Source organism: Dendrobium catenatum, unplaced genomic scaffold (assembly GCF_001605985.2).
Source record: "Dendrobium catenatum unplaced genomic scaffold, ASM160598v2 fragScaff_scaffold_1538, whole genome shotgun sequence".
Taxonomy (NCBI): Eukaryota; Viridiplantae; Streptophyta; class Magnoliopsida; order Asparagales; family Orchidaceae; genus Dendrobium; species Dendrobium catenatum.
The window spans coordinates 387,208-409,386 of NW_021320000.1; the positions used below are offsets into that span (position 1 = coordinate 387,208).

Here is a 22,179-nt window from a genome sequence, read left to right on the forward strand (position 1 = left end):
TGAGGAGCAATCACTTTAGCTGGCAGTAGATCGATCCCTATGGCGATGTCAATAAACACGTATGCATGACTGTGACTATTGATCATCTTCATCACCATCATCATCTTCAACATTAATTTGGCTGACCATATGAACAACCTCGATCTCCATAGTGTCTTCATCGCCAAATTCTTCTTCATCCCGTTCTTGTACTTAAATTTTTTAGTGACGTTGCCACTGAATTTTAGGTTTTTGATTTGGGATGATAATTTCCTCGATCTATGGGCTGCGATCGAAATGAACCTCTTCTTTAGCTTAAGTAGGTGAATGACGGGATCTCTTGGAGGACTCTCCAGGATATGGACAGTCACTACAATAGTCATTATGGACCTTCTTTTAGACCCATCTCTGACGAGTTCTATTAGTAAGGGCGGATCTCCGGGAGACCATTCTGGATGTTACACCCAATTTATCTCTATTTTCAAAGATATTTTCTATTCGAGGCTGCAACCTCCATACTTGTTTGCCTTTCCACTGGGCCCTTTCGACAGTGGATTCATAGACATGGGGTCCATGTGTCACGCCCTGATGTGCTTCCTGCAGAGCTTATCATCAATAATTTCTTCCTTCGGCTATCATGATAGATGAAATCCTCTCTCTTGGAGGGGTTCTTCGGGCCTCAACAATCAATGAGCTTTAGAACTTTACCTTCATTAGCCCCTTCTCCTTGACTGTCTTCAGTACCTGATGTACTCAGGAAGATAAGTGTTTGGGCTCTCTTATTTTATGAGGGGTCAGTACTTCAGGTCGACGCTCCCAGAAGGATTTCTTGAGCTCACAAGAAGAGCTATTTCTTTTTTTCCACCTCAGGTTAGAAAACCTATTTTGAGTGGGGATATTGATTTCTGGTTCTGGTGCTGGCAAGTTGGAGGGATGTACTGGTACTGGCAGCTACTGAGCGCGTAACTCTACATTTCTTCTCCTCTTCTGCCTTCTATTAAGCCCTCCAGATGAGGAAGCTTCAGTATTGTACCTCCCAGGTGCAACAGGCTCTCTGGGCAGGTTAGTGGTGTTGGCAGTCATCACAGAAATTTTTCTTTCATCAACAACCCTTTTTGCAGTAAGGGTCTTAGACTGGGACAATCTTTCAAAGATAGAAACTCTTCCTTGAGAAACGTCCCTGGAAATAGTTTGCGGCGCTGGCAGATGCGCACGCTGTACAGTGATCCTTGCAGAATGGGACCTTATAGAAAATTCTTCAGAGTTTACGTCGTACACAGAGACGGCTGCAGCCCTTGCAGTAGTTGCCGAGAATTCGAGTCCACCAAAGTGGATGGTGGCTCCAGTATTTCCAGTCTCTATGACAGCATTAGCTAGTTGAATCCTGGCTCCTCGTCCCAGTTGGGCAGTTATTGGTGTGTCATGTATTTCCATTTTGCAAAAATGAAAGACAAGGGTTAGTAATCAGAATTGATATATCACCCACACTTTTATAATACAGAAATTACGCAGAATAAATAACAGAAGCAGGAAAATTAGCATAGAATTAAAACCCCGTTGATTGAATTTCCAATGATCTTATTTAAAAAGATTAATTTTTAGGAAATTTAAAATTTTAAATCATATGGATTTGATTGCTGTTACTATAGCACATAAGTGACTAGCCATAGATGGAAAGAGAAACCATTCCCCAGCGGAGTCCCCAGAAATCTGTGGGCTCCAAAAACTCGGCCCCGGCCTCCCCGCCGCGCTGATTGTATTTGCTTTTTGTTTGGCGAGGGAGTTTTAACGGATTAAGTTTCAGGGTAAATTTTGAAAGACAGATGGGTTTGTAAATAAGACACTACCCAGAGATTTCGCCCTCATTTTGCGAGGACTTTATGATCTGAGTTCTGGTTTCCTATAAGCGCAAGCCCCTATAGTTAATTACCCCTCCCGATAATGAGAGAACTTTCGATTAAGGCTAGTCATCAATCAGATACGTAGAGAATACATGTTATCTGGCATATAGTAGCAGCATTGGGTTTGGATTTAGGAATTTGGATGTTTGGAAATTTTAATATTTAAAATATAAATTTCACCATCTTGCACTTAAAGCAGATGGTGGGGGAATAGATGGAAGGCCCGATCAAGATCCCATGGTTCCGTCGTCCCGGGTCATCATGGTCCCTGGTCTACTTAGTCAGAGGAGGTAGTCGACCCAACCTGACATAAAAATCCTTGTCGGCAGCCATGGGTTGCTTCGTCCAACGGACCCTTGTAGACCTGGGTTCAATATTTGTCTAAGGGGACAAATTTGAATCCACCTCAGCTAACAGAGGGCTTTGTGCCTTATGGATCATATCTTATTGATTCATATCTCAAAGATTTGATGACATTAAGGAGCGTATTGGCTCTGGCTATAACCGGTATTTCGTGGTGCCATTTGACGGCAAAACCACTCGGTTCAGAGGGCCCCGGGTCATAACCGTTTACCCTGCGGTGCCATTTGGCGGCAAAATCACAGGTTAGAGGACACGTACCACGTCCTTACTCGTAGGAGATTGTTTGAGAATGGATACTAGTGATATTTTCGACTAGCCATTTGGCTCTTTGTGAGCTGAAGTAAATTTTAATTTATCCACCTCGGTAAACTGTTGCGGAGGGTGGATGAATATTTATTTTAAGTGTTTGATGAATTTTATTTCAATTTTAAATTTCTTTTTTGAATTTTGAATGAACTTTTGAGAGGCATTTAAAAATATTTGTGAACCCCCTCCGGTTGAGATCATCGTTCAACACGGCCATTATCGGGGTGTTTGGGGTCATTTTCATTTATTGATTGAACATTGTCGACCCTATCAACTTGTTGATAGGGGATTGGGTTTCGTAGGCTTCATGTCTTTGTTTGTGAATTTTCTTTGATAAAGGCCTTGAAGGGATGATATGAATGTATAAAATAAATATTCCGGTCAAATTCATGACCGCATATTTATCTAATGATACGAACCCAGTCTACTCCTATTTATCTGCCTAGGAGGATCGAATTTTGTAGAGTAAATGCCTTTGTTTAGTGAATTCTTTTGATTTTAGACCTTGAAGGCCTAATATAAATGTATTAAAACAAATACACCGGTCCCCACAACCATGTACTTGTTTGAAGGTTCGAACTCTGTCGACTTCTATTAATTCGTATAGAAGGATCAAGTTCGAACTAGAATACACTTATTGATCCACGCAACATCCCTAGGCATCACGTGTGTACCAATAACATGCTCGTCGGGATCCATGCGGGTGATTTTTATATACCCATTTAGTGTACCTATGTGTATACAATTTATGGTGCACGTGCATGAGTATTTTATCATATTTTGGTTGTGCGGATAATTGTCATTTGAATGCATAACATTTCATTTGAGAGTCTATAGACGCCTTCTGTCTGCTAGTACGATTGTTGTGGATCCGGTGGTGGTGCGTTATAGATTGTAGACGCCTTCTGTCTGCTTGTATAAGTATTGCAGATCTGGTGGCTTTCCATTTTGATGTTGACTCCCCCTTTCTCATTCACCGTAAAGGGTCTTTCTGAACTTTGGAGTCGATGACTGCTGATTTGGAAAGAACTTCTTTTAGAATTTTCGGTGTAATAGACTTATTATTTCTGGTGTTTGTCGGCACCAGAACTATTTTCTTCTTAAGTATAGAACTAAGAAGAGACTTTGGAACACCATAAAGTTTAGTTCTAATTTGTTCGAACATTTCCTTCCTTCTGTCAGGGGGTGTCCTTTTCCATACATCAGGTTGCCCTTATACCCGACGTACTTGAAGATCTTGATCACCACTGTCGTAGGTGATATCCATACTTGTGTCCACAGTGGTTCGTTGTGCTTTACGAGATACCCACTGTTGTTTTCCACAAGTATTCATTTGCAGGGGATCGTTGTGTACACTACGACCTCCTAATAGTATTTGTAGAAGAGCAGTTGTCCCTACACCATATCCACCTTTCACCAATCTCAGGTGGGTTAATGTTTGTTTGTCTGTAGGGGACCAAATCATCCACTATTAATTGTCAATGTTGCCATCTCAATCAACATGCATTTGTAGGGATTGTTGTAGGAGTTCGTTACACCTGCATCGTGTCCACCTTTCACTAATCTCAGGTGGGTTGATATTTGTACTTGTTGTAGGAACGGACCATATTTGGTACGATCTTTTTAACAATGCTCATAGGAGAGTCATTTGCACCAGTACCATATCGGCTATTGTACTTGCTTGCAAGGACGGATCTTCTACTATTGAGTAGTAATGTTGCCTTCTTCAATCAACAGGCATTGCTGCTTGTGTTGGAGGTTCAAATGGTGCATATGAGAGGGACACCTATGCATTTCATTCTTACAGGTATGATGCACCCGATCTTGTAGAGACTGTTGTAAGAGTCCACTACATTCTTTGTTTGTATGCATTGAGGTCTTGTAGTGTGCTTGCTTGTACCTCGATGTTGGTCATGAGGATGTTACAACATCTTCCCTACAAGAGCTCGTGGTTATTTGCATTTAATGCATCTTAACCACATTTGTTCACAAGGATCATGCAATTCACCCGACATTGAGTTGTCGGATTCCTTGTGCTCCTTTTGAGTTCAGACTCCATTCAAGCTCAAGTCCCCTTGCAATCCTTTCAATTGCATGTTCGCATTTTGTTCAAAGTCTTCTGGAGACTTTAGAAGTTCATCTTTATGTTCAGACAATTTGAATTTTGATTCCAGTTTGATTTCATTTTATTTGGATTTAGCCTTTTAAAAAAACATTTAAGTTTTGTTCAGGTCCTCCGCTTGTGTTCAATCAAGTTCAACGGTCCATAGGCCCTTATTCTTTTGAGTTCAAAACAGGTCCGAGTGTAGTAATATTTCACCCAAAATTTCAGCAGCCTCCCGGCGTCTCTCCCGTTTAGGAAAAAAGTACGAGAAACTGGGCCTTCCCACCACGCGCAATAAAGGCTTGTATGGTAGGTGTCCTCGGACGAGGACACCGCGGCCATGCTATTTCCTTCTACCTCGCGCAATAAAGGCGTGTATGGGGTCTTCGGTACCTGTTACAAGAAAGGAGCAGTTGTTTCCCCTCAGGTACAAAGCCGCGTACGGGTACTTAAGAATTGTCCCGGCCACACTAATAAAAGCGTGTACCAGGCTTACCTGGTCTCGTCGTGTGCGTCGCACTGGGTTCTCTCCTACTACGCTCAACAAAGGCGTGCATAGGTGGTCCGCCGGCCCGACATGCAAGTCGAGGTAGGGGAGAGACCTTAGGCGACTGTCCGCCTAGTCGTAGGCGTCAGACCGGATTTCCTCCTACCACGCTCACCAAAGGTGTGCTTAGGTGGTCTACCGGTCTGTCGTACACGTCGAGGACGGAAGCCTGAGTTAAGAGGGTTATACCTTCGGGGCCGACGAATCGGCGGTCGTCGGTGAAGGCTCGGGGACCGAGGCGGGAGGAGCAAGGCGCATGTCATTTGCAATTAATTGTTTAATTATAATTAAAGCAATAATTATATTTAATTATAATAAATTATAGTTAAAAATAATTAAATAATTAATTATAATTAATAATAATTAACTAATCAGTTAAATATTATTAATAATAATTAACTATATTTAATTATAATTAATTATAATCTATATAATTAATAATTAATTATAATGAAATAATAATTATTAAATTAATTATAATTAAAATTAATTAATAAAATCAAAATATCTCTCCCTCACTCTCTCTCAGTTCAGTGGATTACAGGATTTGGCCGGCACGAAAGGTAGAAGGTTATCTTCACAGCCGGCGAGCTCCTCTTGTGGCTTCCGATCAAGCTGTCATAACCTTCGATCCAACAGGTAGGGAAAGTCGTCGAAAGGGATCGGAGAAGAGACCGAGAAAATGGAAGGAGCGGGAGTGAGCCGAGGCCTCGTTCCTTTGGTAATTTAACGACGCCAGGGCGTCCTGTGATGGGACGTCGAGTCGTGCGAAACTCGACGTGCCGCGGTCGTGGGAGGGATGGCGACGACGTGCGTCGTGGGATGCCAGAGCAGGTGAGGTGTTTGATTTTATTTTGATTTTTTTTTCTTTCACAGGTCAACAAATATCAAATCTTTCACACTAAATTATGTAGGGAAAAAAAATACTTGGTTTGATTGCTATCATATATTCCTACTTTCTGATTATCCGTTTAGAAGAAACAAAAATGTATTCTTCAGAAACAGAGTTAAAATGTCACCTCCTCCACCCATATTAAGTGATTATAACATATTAGAGAGACTTTCTGACATTTCATCAATTATTGATTTTCTAATATTATCAGAATGTAAATTTCCTTGATAGCGTTCAACATAATTGGATTCAAAAAAATATTTTCTGGACATTATCGTATTAGAGTATAAATTTAGTAAGACATAATCTGAATGTTATGCACATTGAGAAAAATATTCTCAACAATATTTTTAATATAATTATTGATGTTAAAAATAAAAGGATAATATGAAAGTTAAAATGGACATTAAAGAGTATTATAGGTGAAAAAATTTAGAGCTAATAATAAAAAACGATGGCAAAATAATGAAGCCCAAAGCACTATTCTTATTCACGTTTGAACAAAAAAGATTAACATGTAAGTGATTTCAAGATTTAAAAACGCCTAATGGCTATGGATCAAGCTTGAGCCGATGTATATACCTTGAATCTGCTAGATTATTTGGACTAAAAAGTTACGACTGTCACATAATTATGTATATGCTCCTTCCAATTATACTATGTTTATTACCAGATTGCATATCGAATCTATTGACGGAGCTTAACGTTTTCTTCATAGATCTATATTCATCTAAATGAAGCGAAGATGCTTTACGGATGAGCGAGAATAATATATCAATCTTCCTATGCAGGCTAGAAAAAATTTTCCCCTGGGTTCTTTGATTATATTGAATATCTTCTAATCCATCTATCTTATTATGCTAAAGGAGAACCTGTGTAATATCGTTGGATGTATTCTTTTGTGAGGCAAGACAAATATTTAATACGTTGTCTTTAATATTTCTAATCTTAGCTAATAATTCTAATGGTCTAACAAATATTTGAACAAGTTAAAAAAACATGTTAATAATAAAGCATGACCAGTAGTATCCATATGTGAAGCATATTTGGCTTGAGAAACCGCCTACTTCTGCTCCTACTATTTCGAGCCCCATGTGAGAGATACAAGAACAAAAATTGGCCGTAATATGAACTTTGATATCGAATAACAAAACATTAGCATAATAAATAATATTGATACAAATGTAATCACAAATGTTAAGAAATGTCAAATAAATATACCTGAAATTCTCTGAACCATATATCACTAACTTCATTTAGAATTTTCTTCCACAATAAGGAGTACTATATTTGCTTCGTATTATATCACAAATCTTGTAGGTGGTTTGCCTTACAGAGTTAAAGCTGCTGGTAAAATTTTTTCTCAAGTGCATAACAGATCAAATTATAATAATTTTACAAAATAAATGAACTTATGTATCACCCACAGGCTCTATGTAAACACGCTTATCCTTTGTTGCGGCAGGCTTCCCAACCATTGTTTTTGTTGATGGTCCACCCCATTTTGACTGCTCAGGAGGTGGTAACAATATTGGTGATGGAAAAGAGGATAAGGGTAGGTTGATGGAACTGTTTGTGATGTTGGTGGGGAATAATAATATGGATAGAAGGGAGTTGACTGTCTGACTGGAGATGAAAATCAAGGACTAGTGGAAGTAGGAGTTAGGAAGTACCCAACATGGGGTGTTACTCCAACCACAGTTGGATTTGTCTGTCCTTGACTTTGCTCAGTTGGGGATTGATGTTGATTCCCTGATGGTGGTGATGACACTCCTGTCATTGTTGGAACTATCTGCCCTTGACCTTAATCACCCTCTCTAGACCCAGTTGGTTCAGTGCTCGACTTCTTCCTACTATGACCAAATGTTGCTATAATGGATTTACGAGGAGGCTTGTCACCTGAAGCCATCTGTATTTAAAAAAATCAATTATTTATATTTCATGAAATTACAGTAACACTACAATTGTAACAAATATGCATAATTATAAATGAAGTTGTAACAAATATGAAGATTTGCATAATTATAAATAAAAAAAATACAGTTACATCCAAAAAAATAAAAATTAAGTAAATTTTCATTTGACCAACTTGTTCTTTCTAAACATTCATTTGATTATAACATTGGTTGATACAACATTAATTATATTTAAATCAATTTGGTCACTTAAGCTACAAAAACTATTCTGAAATAGAAATGCTTTCAGTGCTCTCTAAGGTATCTTCACTTTCTTCGTCATTCTCACTTGAAGAGCTCGTCAAACTATCCACATTCTTTAACTGCATTTCAACATTAGACAATGAAGAACATCAATTTCAATAGTCTTACAATTTGACATCTTATCCTCTTGATATGTAGTAGCTATGACATGTTGTTGGTTAATAATCCTTCGCACATTGGTTTTTATAATAACAAGTTAATCTTGTTTATCTTCACGATCACTTAGATATTTGCTGAAATAAACATGAACAACTTGACTTGCTAACACAAATTGATCAAAATTCCCGTATCTTATATTAAATCATACGTAGGATGAACTCTTGTACTCTATTCAGTACAAGGTTATACCATTGATAGTTGAACAAACATATAAGATTCACATCATCTCCTTAGTACTTTAGCTCAAGAACTTCAAGCAGAATATCATAATAATCACACTCATATTCTTGATGAGTATTTCCACTAACACAAACTCCACAATTTTGTTTTTATTCTTAGACTCTATGACTTGGAATGAAATTTAAATTCATTAACTATATAAATTGATCATTTATTTGCTTTTCGCATTGGGCCTCATGCCAGTGCTTATAGCCCTTTATCGAAGACTTTGTTATGGGGGTCATTAATCTAAGAAAAGTTGAAAAATTTAGGGTTTGTAGTATTTAATAAGATGTAAATCAATAAAATAATATAGATTTTGCTCACGTAAGATTTAAACCATAATGAGAATTCATTTGCAATAAGTTGCTTAATAGTTGCAGTATCTGTTGAAAGCAAATGGCTTACGAAATACTTGGTAACATATCATACAACTTACAATTAAGAATTAAAATTAATATGATTTTTTATGCACATTGTGAAAAAAACATACTCTAAGATAGGTTGGACTTCCTGATAGTTTAGTAACACATTTAGAGTTGTTGTTTTGATTTTTAAATCATTGATGAATTTTGTAACACATTTACCACTGGCCTTTCCATGACTTGTAAAGACTGACAGTGCAGATTGCGATTGTTCTTCAATATCAAAGTTCATGATACGACCAATTTTTGTTCTTGTATTTCTCACATGGGGCTCGAAGTAGTAGGAGCAGAGTAGGTGATTTCTTGAGCCAATTATGCTTCACATATGGATCCTTCTGGTCATGCTTTATTCTTAATATATTTTTTTAACTATTTCAAATATCTGTTAGACCATTAGAATTATTAGTTATGATTATAAATGTTAAATATAGTATATTAAATATACATTTTACCTCTCAAAAGGATACATCCAATGATATAACACAGCTCTTACTCTGGTCTCATAAGATAGATGGATTGGAAGATGTTTCATAGAATAAAAAAAATCCACCGGAAATTTTTTTTCTAGCTTGTATAAGATGATTGATATGTTTTCCTTGCTCATCCATAAAGCATCTTCGCTTACTTTAATTTTTTTTAACAAATCAATTATCAATCATGATATCTTCACTTCGTTTAGATGAACATAAATCTTTGAAGAAAAATATTAAGTTTTGTTAACGGATTCGATATGTAATATGGTAACGGACATAGTATAATTGGAATGAGCACCTCCATAATTATGTAACACTCATGTCTTTTTAGTCCAAATAATCTCATAAATTTAAGATCTACATATCGATTCAAATTTGATCCATAGTTATCGAACATTTTGAAACCTTGAAACCACTGACATATTAAACTTTTTTGTTTTAACGTGAATGAGAATAGTGCTTTGGGCTTCATTATTCTGCCGTCGTTGGTTTTACTAACTTTAGGTTTCTTTGCACCTATAGTTCTCTTTAATGTCCATTCTAGCTTTCACATTATTCTTACTCTTGTCTTTAACATCCTTGATTGTATTAAAAATGTTATCGTGAATATTCTTCTCAATGTGCATACCATCCATATTATGCCTTATCAAATTTATACTTCAATATAATAATATTCAGAAAATATTTTTTCAATCCAATTATGTTGAATGCTGTATCCAAGAAATTTACACTTTTATAACATTTAAAAATTAATAATTAATGAAATGTTAGAAAGTCTCTTTAGCATGTCATAACCATTTAATCTGGGTGGAGGAGGTGACCTATTAATTCTACTTCTAAAATATGCATTCCTTGTTTTTTCTAAATGGATGATCAGAATGCAGCAACATATGGTGACAATCAAATTAAGTATTTTTTCCTCTATGTTTTAGTGTGAAAGATTTGATATTCTTCATACAATAAGGGCAAGTGAACTTTCTTGTTGAGCTCCAACCCGATAACAAATCGTAAACTGAAAAATCACTAATAGTCTAAAGTAATGCAGTTTTAAGGAGAAAATTCTATTGGGTTTATATGACATATGTGAGGACATCTTCTTCCCCTAAGAACCTGAGGTCATCAGTAAATGGTTGCAAAAAAATATCAATTTTTGTTTTCAGATTATGTGCTGTAAGTGTTAAGAATATGTATGGGGTAGTCATGGATATCTCTGGTGGAAGATTGCATGATATTAATATGATTGATAAACAAGAATATGATGAAGTTGTCTAATTATATGGAGTAAAATCACCAGCATATAATTTCAATCTTATGTTACGTGGCTCTGTAACAAATAAAGCATGTATTTGATCAAAATGTTTCAAGGCTTAAGCATCTGATGGATGAAAAAAAATACCACTGAGCTAAATTCTCCTGATGATATCTCATTTGACCTGCTAAACTCATTGATGCGTAGATGCGTTGAAGTCTTGAAATAATCAGTAAATAAAATAAACGAGAATATGAAATATCTTTCTTTTGACGATTTTGTTTTCCTGAGTTGGGTTTAAACCGAGGCGTATTGCAGGTATGATAATAAACTTTTGTCCCATCATCCTTTTAGTATAAAATATAATTATTTATATAATAATCAATTTTTATGGCGGTGAGATCCAATTTATATATTAATTTCTTCATTCGATACAAATATGTGGGGATTAAATTATCCGTTGGATTTGTTTCCTTGAGAATATAAATGAAGTCATTGAGGCACTCCCGAGAAATATTATATTCAGTTTTGATACTAAGCATCCTAACAACAACCGATAATTCCTAATGAGTTGTGCAACCATCTCATATTGGTTTTTGAGTAACATGTAGTAATTCAAAAAAAAAAAAAAAGGTTTATGGGTTTGGTGGCTCTTCCATGTTAGCTTTTAAATTTAGACCTCTTGCATAAAAAATAAGTTCCTCATATAATATATTTATTTGATCTTTATTTATTACTGTAGAAGTTGTGGAAAGACCGGCATGAGTATCTCTATGTGATTCTTACTTGCCATGTGAGGTCTAGAACCAATATCCTAAAATAAATCCCCTACGATATAAATCAACTTTAACATCACCGGGCTTTAAAAAATTTGATTTTTTTGCTTGGAGCATGGATATCTGAACATTCCATTAGACTTAAATGAAGATAGTTGACATACGACTTAAATGAAAGTCTCAACTCCCTTAATAAATTTATCTGCCAATCATTTTCATCTCGGTAACACTCTGTTATACATCCAATATCTCTCATTTTGAATAATCATGTGGATGTTGAATTAATAATCCTAAAATTAAAAAAAATATATAAATTCAATACCATAAATTATAAAAATAAAATTAATTATTATAAATATACATCTTTCTCACTTATTAATTAGCCTAAAGTACTATAGGCATCTAGGATATTTTGCCAAGAAAATACATAGTTTACTAATTTGAACCCTTATAACAATCTTAAAAATTTATGTGAAAAGGAATTATGCTTATAAAAGTTCATTGATTGCCTCTAATCATGATAACCACGTGAATACTGAAAATTTTGCCCTAAATCAAATAACAATTTTTTTTAATCTCTAATCATGTAACAATCCATTGCTTGCCTCTAATCATGTACATGAGATTTTAGGGTTATGTTTTATAGCTCTATTGTATACGCATAAAAGGATTTATTTGAAGCTCCTAAATATATACCATATTAAAGGATTTAAAGCATTAATGAACTTACTTTCACTTTAGGGTGATAGTTTTTTCTTTAATATTTCATGGGATATATTGTGATGAGTTGTGACTAATGCCCATTGGAACGTTATATTAAATGCTCGAGTGGGTAAGGATCTAAAATGTTTGCTGCTTTCTCCATCCACCTCATTGCATTCAAATTTCTCCATTTTTTTGGTAATACATGGATATTTACTACTACTCCTATAAATAATTTGTATTTTTTATGCTATAGATAGACATTTGCATGGTTGATAGGCTATGTTTCACCGGTACACCTATTTATGAAGGTGTGTTGTATCCCATACACCAATACACGGATACACCTCCGATACGGCACCGATACATATCGGATATGGCTTTTCCCATATCCAATTAAAATACTATTTAATTTTAAAAGGACACACATATCTGATACGCATGTCAATTGAAAAAAAAAAATCCAAAAAAAAGACCCGCAGTATTTACTTCTGAGGCCGCGAGCGAGGTTCTCTCATTTTCGAGATGGATTTGAGTCTTTTAAGATGATATGGGAATATTAGAAATTGCTAATCTTTCACTTGATGAGCCTTAATTAGAAGCTATGATATTTATTGAAGATGATATATAAGTTCAAAGACAAACCACTGAAGAAACTAGTTTTTTTTACTACTAAATTTAATGACTTACATGTAGTGTATTCAATTTTAGATTAAGGTTTTGACTCTAATAGTAGTAAAAGAACAAAAGATATTAAAGAAAAAAAATTATTGTAATTTTATTGCTTGAAGTTTGTACAAGGATTTGTGGTTTTTATAGACATACCTAAGGGTGTTAAATGAGAAAATTAATATAAAAAATAGGAAAAAGATGGGCTTGCTGCTACGGGGACACACCGATTACAATCCGGGGGCTCCAAGAGAGTTAATCCAAGGGCTAAAACCCCTTAATCCATGTGGTCTATGATCTCCTTCTTTGTTGATTTCGTTATGTCAGTGTGGGGCCGACAGTAGGAGCAGAAGTTTGCTAGTCCAAATGAGGCAGAGGAGCACGTTTCGACACCCTCAGGTAAATCTAGCATGAAGATATTAGTCATGGAAAGCTTGTTAACTAGAAATTCAAATTGTCTTTTGAAGTCCTTTGGTAAGGATATTAGCAATCAAAAGGATCTTTTGACGATATATAGATCATACATATCATACCATCGCCAATTTTTTTCTTGATAAAGTGTTTCAGTTTCTACATGTTTTATTCTAACTTGTAGAATAAGATTAAGCGCTATAACAATTGAAGCTTTGTTATCACAGGAGGTTTTGATAGGCTTTAGAGAATTAATTATTAGTTCTTAAAGAACTCTCTTTATCCGCATCACTCACAAGTAACGAACTCCAACTCTCAATCCTATCAGATATTGGTCACTTTTGATGTAAAATTAAAAAATATATATATCCTTATTTAATTCCAAGCAATAATCACCATATCAAAATTTGAAATTTGCTCAAAAAATATAACGAAGCATTAAATTCTATAATGATCAAGATTCAATCATAAAAGGATTGTTAGATATCACACTTGACAAAACATCAATTACGCATCACTATTTTTAAGTAGATAGAAAGAACAATGATCTAAGTCTCACCCAAACGAAGATCCATATGTCACACTTGTACAAAGAGAGATGCCCTTGAAAGTAATTGTCAAGATTTACGAAGTACTCTAATAATGTACATCCAACAACAAAATATTGATATAGAATAAAAAAATTATTGAACCATTGAATAAATAGTACATGCCGAAGGGTCTAATATTTAACCATAAAAGGCACGAATAATAAATTACTTTTTAAAAATCAATCAAGATTCAATAAAAATACAAAATCTTAGAATTTCTCGAGCAAAAACAGCTCTTGGTTTTTTACTATGGGTGTTGCAGTGTTTGATGGTGCTGGGAAAAATAAAAAAAATTATACGTGTGTTGTGGTGCTAGGCTGTTGAATAAATCAAACAAGGAAAGAGCCAAGTAAGAGCTGCCACTCCGTGCTACAGTCCCGTAAGTGAAGAGCTGCTAAAGGGGCTATAGTTTCGTGTAAAACATAGCTGTTGATTGCTATAGTCCAGGGAAATCAAGTTCTGCAATGGTAAGGCCACTAATTGCTTCATTACTGCGAGCCATGATCGCTGATTTCTACAGTCCTAGAAAAAGGGGGTCATAGAAGGAAGAAGGTTTGTTATGGTCTGGGGGAGTTGCTACAGTATAATTTCCAGCCTCTTTTTTTCAATGAGAGCTTATCCAGACTCCTAAACCTGTATATACCTCATAAGATGTTTCTCAATCGTATCAAGTCAATTTTAAAATCAAGGGAATGCTGGTCATGCTAAACTAGTGTCACTCGTTTCTGTTTTTGCACGTTTGAATCAAAAGCTGGATCCTTGTATAAGTCTTATGGAAGTCCTGGAATACCTTAAACTTCAATTTGAAGCTTTGGAATCTATTTATATAATATTGTCAAGTATCAAGAATGATGTTTTAATTATATGTCAGGTCCTTCATATCTGCTTTTTACTCGTATGCTCAAGATGAGTGCCGTCTGACCTGCCTTGATTTGTAGAATGGTCTAAAGGGTGTCTAACTCGGCAAAAAACATTCTGCCTGTAGTTAGTTGGAACTGTAAATGTTCAGGTGATCTGACCTTCAGTCAGGGTTTAGTTATTCACTTAATTGTTTGCTTACAAAAAAATATCAATACATTTAGTTGAAAATGTTAATTGTTCTAGTTCCATCATAATCTCAGATAGGATTAGCATATTCCCCAAAGGTAGGCGCTGAGAAATAAATTGCTAAGCGTATGCTTAATCCATTTTTGCCTCTAATGGATGTCTTTCCCAATTTGCTTGTAACTTGGATCTTTATGTTATAATGTACTTAGTAAGTTGTATGCTTTTCCTTGTAAATAAATAGCTTCTGGCTACAGTTAAGGATTTGAGCTAAACAAGTTTTGTTTTTCACCTTTTTTTTTGTGGAAAAATCATTGAATTAACGTTAAAATACATTACATGACAGGACTGGGATCGGCAAAATCCAACACAAATAGTCACTGAGATGTGTGGGTTTGTGACAATTCTCTCAGGGACTTTTCTGCTTCACAAAACTAAGGACATGGTTGATGGTACAGTCGAAACTACATAGTACTCTCTGATACCTAATCGTGATCCTTAACACCCAATCATAAATTGTGTGCCTTTTTATTGCAGGTCATGCTTCTCTTTCCCTTCGAATCCCCAAACATGCAAATGAAGATGGTTTTCAGAACGAAGGCATTCCGCTCAGGTTTCAGGAACCTTACCGCTCACCCTAAACTGATTTTTTTTTGTTTACTCTTCCATCTTTACTCAGAATTGTGAATGCCATCAATCTTCATGTTCTTTTAAATTATAACTTGTCAAAAATGACGGCCATTTTTTTATATTCCTGTTCGAGCTGTTTAATCGTCCGTCAGTTGGAAGCTAGGGTATTTAGATTTTACCACAAATCTGTAGGCCTGTACACTGATTAAAAGATGAGTAAAAAACTGGCAGGGGTGAGAATTGTGTTATAAATCAATGCATTTTTTTTTTCAATTGTTTGTGAGGAAAAATGCTTTCTTTTGTATTTTAGGTGTGTTGCTGATGTTTTTGGACAATTAAGCTATTTTTTTTTTCTTAAGCTGCATGAAACCGAGAAGGATAGGAGAGAAGTGCATTAAAAAAACTGTTAAGTTGTTCTGTTGGGTATGCTTAGGATGATTGTAGTGTTTTATAAAGTTCATTGAAAAATTATTGTGACAAAAATAACTAAACCATTCTAGTTGTAAAAAAAAAAAAATTTCACCATAGGAGTATATGAAAAGCAATTATCAAATAAAATTGTGGTTGCTATCTAAAATGTGAAGAAGTGAGAAAGCTCTTTTTGGCATTCTCTTAATCTTGTGATTGGTTGTAACTTAGGCTTCGTTTGGGACGACTTTCTTACTATTTTTTAAAGTGATTTTTTAGCTAAAAAGTAAAAATTTTAGACTAGAAAGCTGCTTTAAAAAGTAGTAAGAAAGTCTCTCAAATGAAGCTTAAATATTAAGCGTTGTTAAGGGTTTCTGCATAGGGGTGTTGTTTTTTTGAGACATTTATATCAATTAAGATAAATTTACACATTGCATTAAATTCTCATATTTAATTAATGACTAAATTAGGTTCGATCTGTATTGCATTAAATTTAATTAATGACTAAAAAAGAAAAGCCATAATCATTATTGATTGTTTTTGTAAATGGCGTTATATTTTCTTAAATAACATGATATAGAATTATATAGAAGAACACTTAGTAAATTGACCACAAACAATATTGAATCAATTGTATTATATTCTATATATAATACTGTCTTTTTAATAATTTTATTATTTATTTAATTATCCTTTTTAAATAAATATGAAATTAATAGACTCTTGGGCTATGTATGGGTTCAAGGCCACCTTAATAAATAACTGGAATAATTAGTAGCTGCATGAGAAACAAGTTATAAATCCTAAAAGAAAATAACATTATAGGGTGTCGTAAAAATTTGTGATATTGAAGCATTAGGATTGATAATAATATATTATAAAATCAGTAAAATGAAAGAAAAAAAGTAGTATATTAAAGAAAGATATCGATTGATATTTACATGATTCAAATCTTATGAAATCTAAGTTCATATTAGAGTGGAGAAGATTTGATCTTTTAAAAAAGAAAATATAATTATGATGTGCAAAGCTAAAGCACTCTTATTTTAATTCATGAGTACACATGCACAAAAATAATAATAATAATAATAATAATCAAGAACCTTACGCCTTGAAATTCTCACAAAAAAAATCTATATATCCTCTTATATGCATTATAAACGTTGCAAATCTCATAAAGAATCATAGAATCAATAGTGTAAGAAATCAAGAGAGATCAATTTGATGCTCTCTTCAAATCCTAGTCAAGGATCCAATCTTATAGCCATCCACGCTTCTTGTTCTATTCTTGAGAATAAAAATAATGGTGTGTAGACTCAGGGGCAGAACCAGTTTTAATTTTGAGGGGGGAAAGTACAATATATATATATATATATAAGTTATTTAAAAAAATTAACCAAAAAAAATAAAGAAAAAAAAAGTGTAATTAAATTGCCATGGAAAACATGAAAGAAAAAATTATAACTAAATTTGAAGAAATGTATAGACATTTTAGGACAAGTTAGGACAAAAAAGTTTTTTAAGGGGGGCAAAAGTAATTTTTTAGGAGGGGCAAAAAATTTTTTTAAATTTTTTCCCTCCTATAAAAAATAATTTTTTTTTTGAGGGGAAGGCAATTGCCCCCCCTAACCTTAATGTGGTTATGCCACTGTGTAGACTACATATTAGTTTTGACTGCATGCATCCCAAAACCATCATAATAATAGGTGATTTTTTTTAAGGTCTTTGATCTCACATGGGATTTATCTTGTTGTGCATCCAATTTTCATTAGGTTAAATAAGGAATAAATATATCAACTGCAATCTATTTAAGGAAGAGTGCAATGCAAGTCCAACCAAATTGAGTAGAATATAATAATTCTCTTTGTGTTCAAATTGGATCTTCTAGTTTTCTCTTTTCTAAACCAAGTATTATAAGCTTCCATATCATCAAGGGCTGAACAACTCACAATCTTATAAGACCTGAATTTTGTTTGAATTGAATGTTTATAGGAGATCTCTATGGTGTAATTATAATAAATTAAAGTTGTACTGTTAAATTTGAATGTGTACTATTTTTATGGCCTTGATGTTCTTTCTTTCTTTTCTTTTTTTTTTTTACCATGAAAGTTGTATTGGTATGATCAAACATTTGGATAAATTGTAAATCACAAACATGATTTGCCGACTTATATGGTGTCTTTCCATCATCTTATGCTCAAACTTGTTTAATAAAATTTTCTTATGCATTCTCATATGTAAAGCTCTAACATATGAGAAGAATTATATAAAATAGGATTTGAAGTTATAACATGCAACATATATTTTTTTTCTAATTTTTGTGTTGTCATTACAACAAAAGAATATGAACATCAATTAATAAAATATATCAATTACAGAATACAAAGACAAATCTTTAATCTTAAATTAGATACATATCAACTCCACATATTGTGTGACATAATAAAATATATTGACTTAGGCCTCGTTCAGTTGCAAAAAGAGTTTTGGTGAAAAACGGTGGTTCCAAAACTACCTTTTACCAATGGAGAAGAAAAAATAAAAAAGCTTCGTAAATCAGTACGATAATGGAGGCTTGAAAAACACGGTTTTGTAAAAGGTATGCATCCAAACAACAATCAACATCTTTTTCACGTTTCAGAACGGAAACGACACTAATAGTGCCAACCCAAACCGAGCCTTAAGCACCCACTAATCATGTTGCCTATAACTCATAACCATAAAAGAATATCTCCATAATTTATATAAACTTTTTTTTTTATGGGTTGTTCTTTATCTCCTAATGATTGTCACTTACTTATTGCTTGATATTTTGCAATGGCATTCAAATATATCTTGAAGTGCTCTTTTCTTTTATTTATTTTTTTAAAATAGAAACATAGTATTATAAAGTGGCTTATAGGAGAGAGTGCTAGAGTAATGATAATAAAGTGATCATCACCATCCATAGCATCATTAATATTTATTAAATCATAAATAATTGAATTAAATTGATTCATTAACTTAGCTTACAAATCTTCATGCATGTAAACCAAACAAAACTTTTGCTTTAAATAAATTTTATTTGAGGAAAGATCATATGAAATAACTTTAGATTCAACCATAAGCCATTTAATGTAGATTCCTCCAAAACTATATCCAAAATCTTATTTTTAAAATATGAATAGATCATCGCAATTTCATTTTCATCCATCAATCTTTTTCATCTTCATTGCCATTATTGACGTCTTTGAATGTATGCGTTCCCTTTGTTGTACTAGAAAATCACACATCCTAATTCTTTGGAAGTTAAAACTCTTTAACCCATTAAATTTTTTTTAATGGTGAAAAACAGTGGTTCCAAAACTACCTTTTACCAATGGAGAAGAAAAAATAAAAAGCTTTGTAAATCAGTACGATAATGGAGGCTTGAAAAACATGATTTTTTAAAAGGTATGCATCCAAACAACAACCAACATCTTTTTTCACGTTTTAGAATGGAAACGACACTAATAGCGCCCAACCAAATCGAGCCATAAGCACCCACTAATCATGGTGCCTATTACTCATAACCATAAAAGAATATCTCTAGTCACACAATGATCAACCAAATAAATCACATGGTTGAAACCTAGTGAGAGAAACTCTGAGAAACGGTTTGAATTTTTCATGGAAATTCAAATTTCTTTCGTCATGGGAGTTGTAAAAATCGCATGGCGACCGATACTCGCCGGCAACAACCTGCCGACGGGAACCTAGAGGATCGTCGTCTAGTTCAGAAGGCTTTGAATGTTCCATCCCGTCTGATGCTCTCGTCGTCGGCGTTCAGTGATGATGTAGCTACAGCCAATCTGATGGCTAAATCTAACGGTAATAAAGGAATGTCATTAAAGAAGGAAGATTCATAGCTAGAAGAGAACCACAGGTGATTGGGAAAGGAAAGAGCATTATGGTTGAAGAGAATGCCAAGAAGGTTTTCAAAGGTTGTTTTGCATTGACACCTTCTGAAGGTTCTGATGCATCTCTGTCTTCTAAATCTAGTATTGATAACGACACCTTATTGATTGGAAAGCTAGATGGAATGGAAAAGAAAAGGCATGATCTGCGCTCAATGGATAATTCTTGTCCAGCAAATACATGAACCCTGGGAGAAAATGATAATGCAGTGAAACAACAGGAGATTGCGGAGCAAGCAAAAATTCTATTCTCTGACTTGGTGAAAGTTAGGGTTGTTGAATCAGCCGACAAGGGTGACTGTGGAGAAGATGTGTCAAGCCCTGTTAGAAATTGTAATGGAGAACAAATGAATGTGTGGAGGAAAAAAGATAACATCAAAGTTGCAGATTTACAACCGGGTAACTTCCTAGCTGAAGACTGAGTGACTGTGAAATTGCATGAGCAAAACAAAAAGGAGAATGCAGATAAGCTTAGCAACTCAGTTGTCATAAAGGTATTTGGAGGAGATCCCCCATTATGGGTCATAAGCTCAGAACTCAGAAGACAATGGATGTAATATGTGAAGTTTCATCTAACCATGTTAGGCATGGGATGTGTGCTTTGCTCATTTCATGATTCAGAATAATTGGAAGCTGTTATGAATAATGGACCATGGTTTGTCAATGGGAAGATAATTGGGATGGACAAGTGGTCTCAAACCTTTTCTCCTCATTCTCTAAAAGGCTTGACAGCTCCGATTTGGATCAGGCTTCCAAATCTAGCTCTTCATTGTTGGGATAATATTAATATTTGTAGAATTGCTTCAATGGTTGGTAAACCATATTTGATAGATGGAAACATGTTCCAATGGGGAAGAAGATAATTTGGGAGGGTATGTGTCCGAATCAATCTGGATAGCAAGCTTCCCTTAGGTGTTTGGATTGAAGGAAAAAATGGGAGATTCTATCAAAAGATAGAATATGAACGGGTTCCAAATTTCTGTTTTAACTGTGGATTTATTGACCACAATAATGAAAACTATAAAGAAGGTAATGGAGAAATTATCATTGCTGAGAAGGAGCCTGAATCTAGTACTGATAGTGCTGGAAGGAATATTCAGGCTGACAATAGAGCATTTGGATATGTTGAAGAGACATGCTATGGACCTTGGCTTATAGTTAACCGAGGTAGGAAGAAATTCAATAATCCAAATCAATCTCAGAATCATTCACTCCAGAACAAGAAGTTGACCTTATGAAAAGGAAAGAATCTAGAAGAACTATTGCTGATGTTGCAAAGGAAGACAGAGGAGTTGTTATAGAAAAGAAGATTGGAAAAGCAGCAGAAAATATTCCCGTGTTCAAATTTACAGAATTGACAAAGAAAAGTGTTATATAACCAGAGTTTAATACTCATCCTGGATCTACTAATCCAGGTAGTGAGAATGTTCTGATCCCAAAGTCTGGAAACAAATTCAGCATATTGAGCAGTCAAGTTGAAGAAGGGAGGTAGTTCAAGAAATCTTAGAAGAAAATCCAGTATTGAAAGAACAACCATAAATTATCAAAACTGAGCATGGTAGTATCAATAATCCTTTGGATCATTGTATAGAAGACGAATCCAATATGGTTAAAAAGAAAAAATCTAAGCAGTTAAAGGATTTTGGTCCTATCAGTTCAAATCTGAGAAGTAGAAGAATGGAATTGGAAGTAAAAGGTACTTTTGGGATTCAATCCCCCATCACTCATTAATGTATTCTTTAGCCTTTTGGAATTGTAGAGGAGCAAAAAAGAGGAGTGCTTCTCTATTCCTTAAAGAATTTGTGAGATTACATAATGTGATTTTTTTGGGTTTGCTAGAGACTAAATTGTCTTCCTTTGAAATGAAAGAAGTTAAAACTCTTATTGGAGATGGTTGGAACTATGTTATGGTCCCCTCTAGTGGACTTTCTGGTGGTATTATTGCTTTATGGGATACTAAGGTGGCTGATTTCTCACTGGTTGATTCTTCTAGCCAATGTATAATTGGAGATCTTTTGGTTAACAGCAATTGTAAATGGAGGGTGGCTGCTGTTTATGCCAACAAGGAATGCTGTAAAAGGAGGGAACTTTGGGATTTTCTAGGAGGTCATTCTTGTATTGATTTCCCCATGGTGGTAGCTGGAGACTTCAATTGTCTCACTTCTAGGGAAGACAAGA

The 22,179-nt window shown here is 34.6% G+C and overlaps 1 protein-coding gene across 2 annotated transcripts in view; it reads left to right on the plus strand.

Annotated features, from left to right (window-relative positions):
- LOC110102135 (probable magnesium transporter NIPA4) overlaps positions 1-15,931 on the plus strand; it is a 51,187-nt gene extending 35,256 nt beyond the window's left edge. For both annotated transcript variants that reach the window (XM_020830317.2, XM_028700488.1), the window contains 2 exons: positions 15,375-15,480; positions 15,566-15,931. In XM_020830317.2, coding sequence (XP_020685976.1) covers positions 15,375-15,480; positions 15,566-15,669 — 210 coding nt within the window. In that variant the 3' untranslated portion in view covers positions 15,670-15,931. The remainder of the gene's footprint in view (positions 1-15,374; positions 15,481-15,565) is intronic.
- The last annotated feature ends 6,248 nt before the right edge of the window (positions 15,932-22,179 follow it).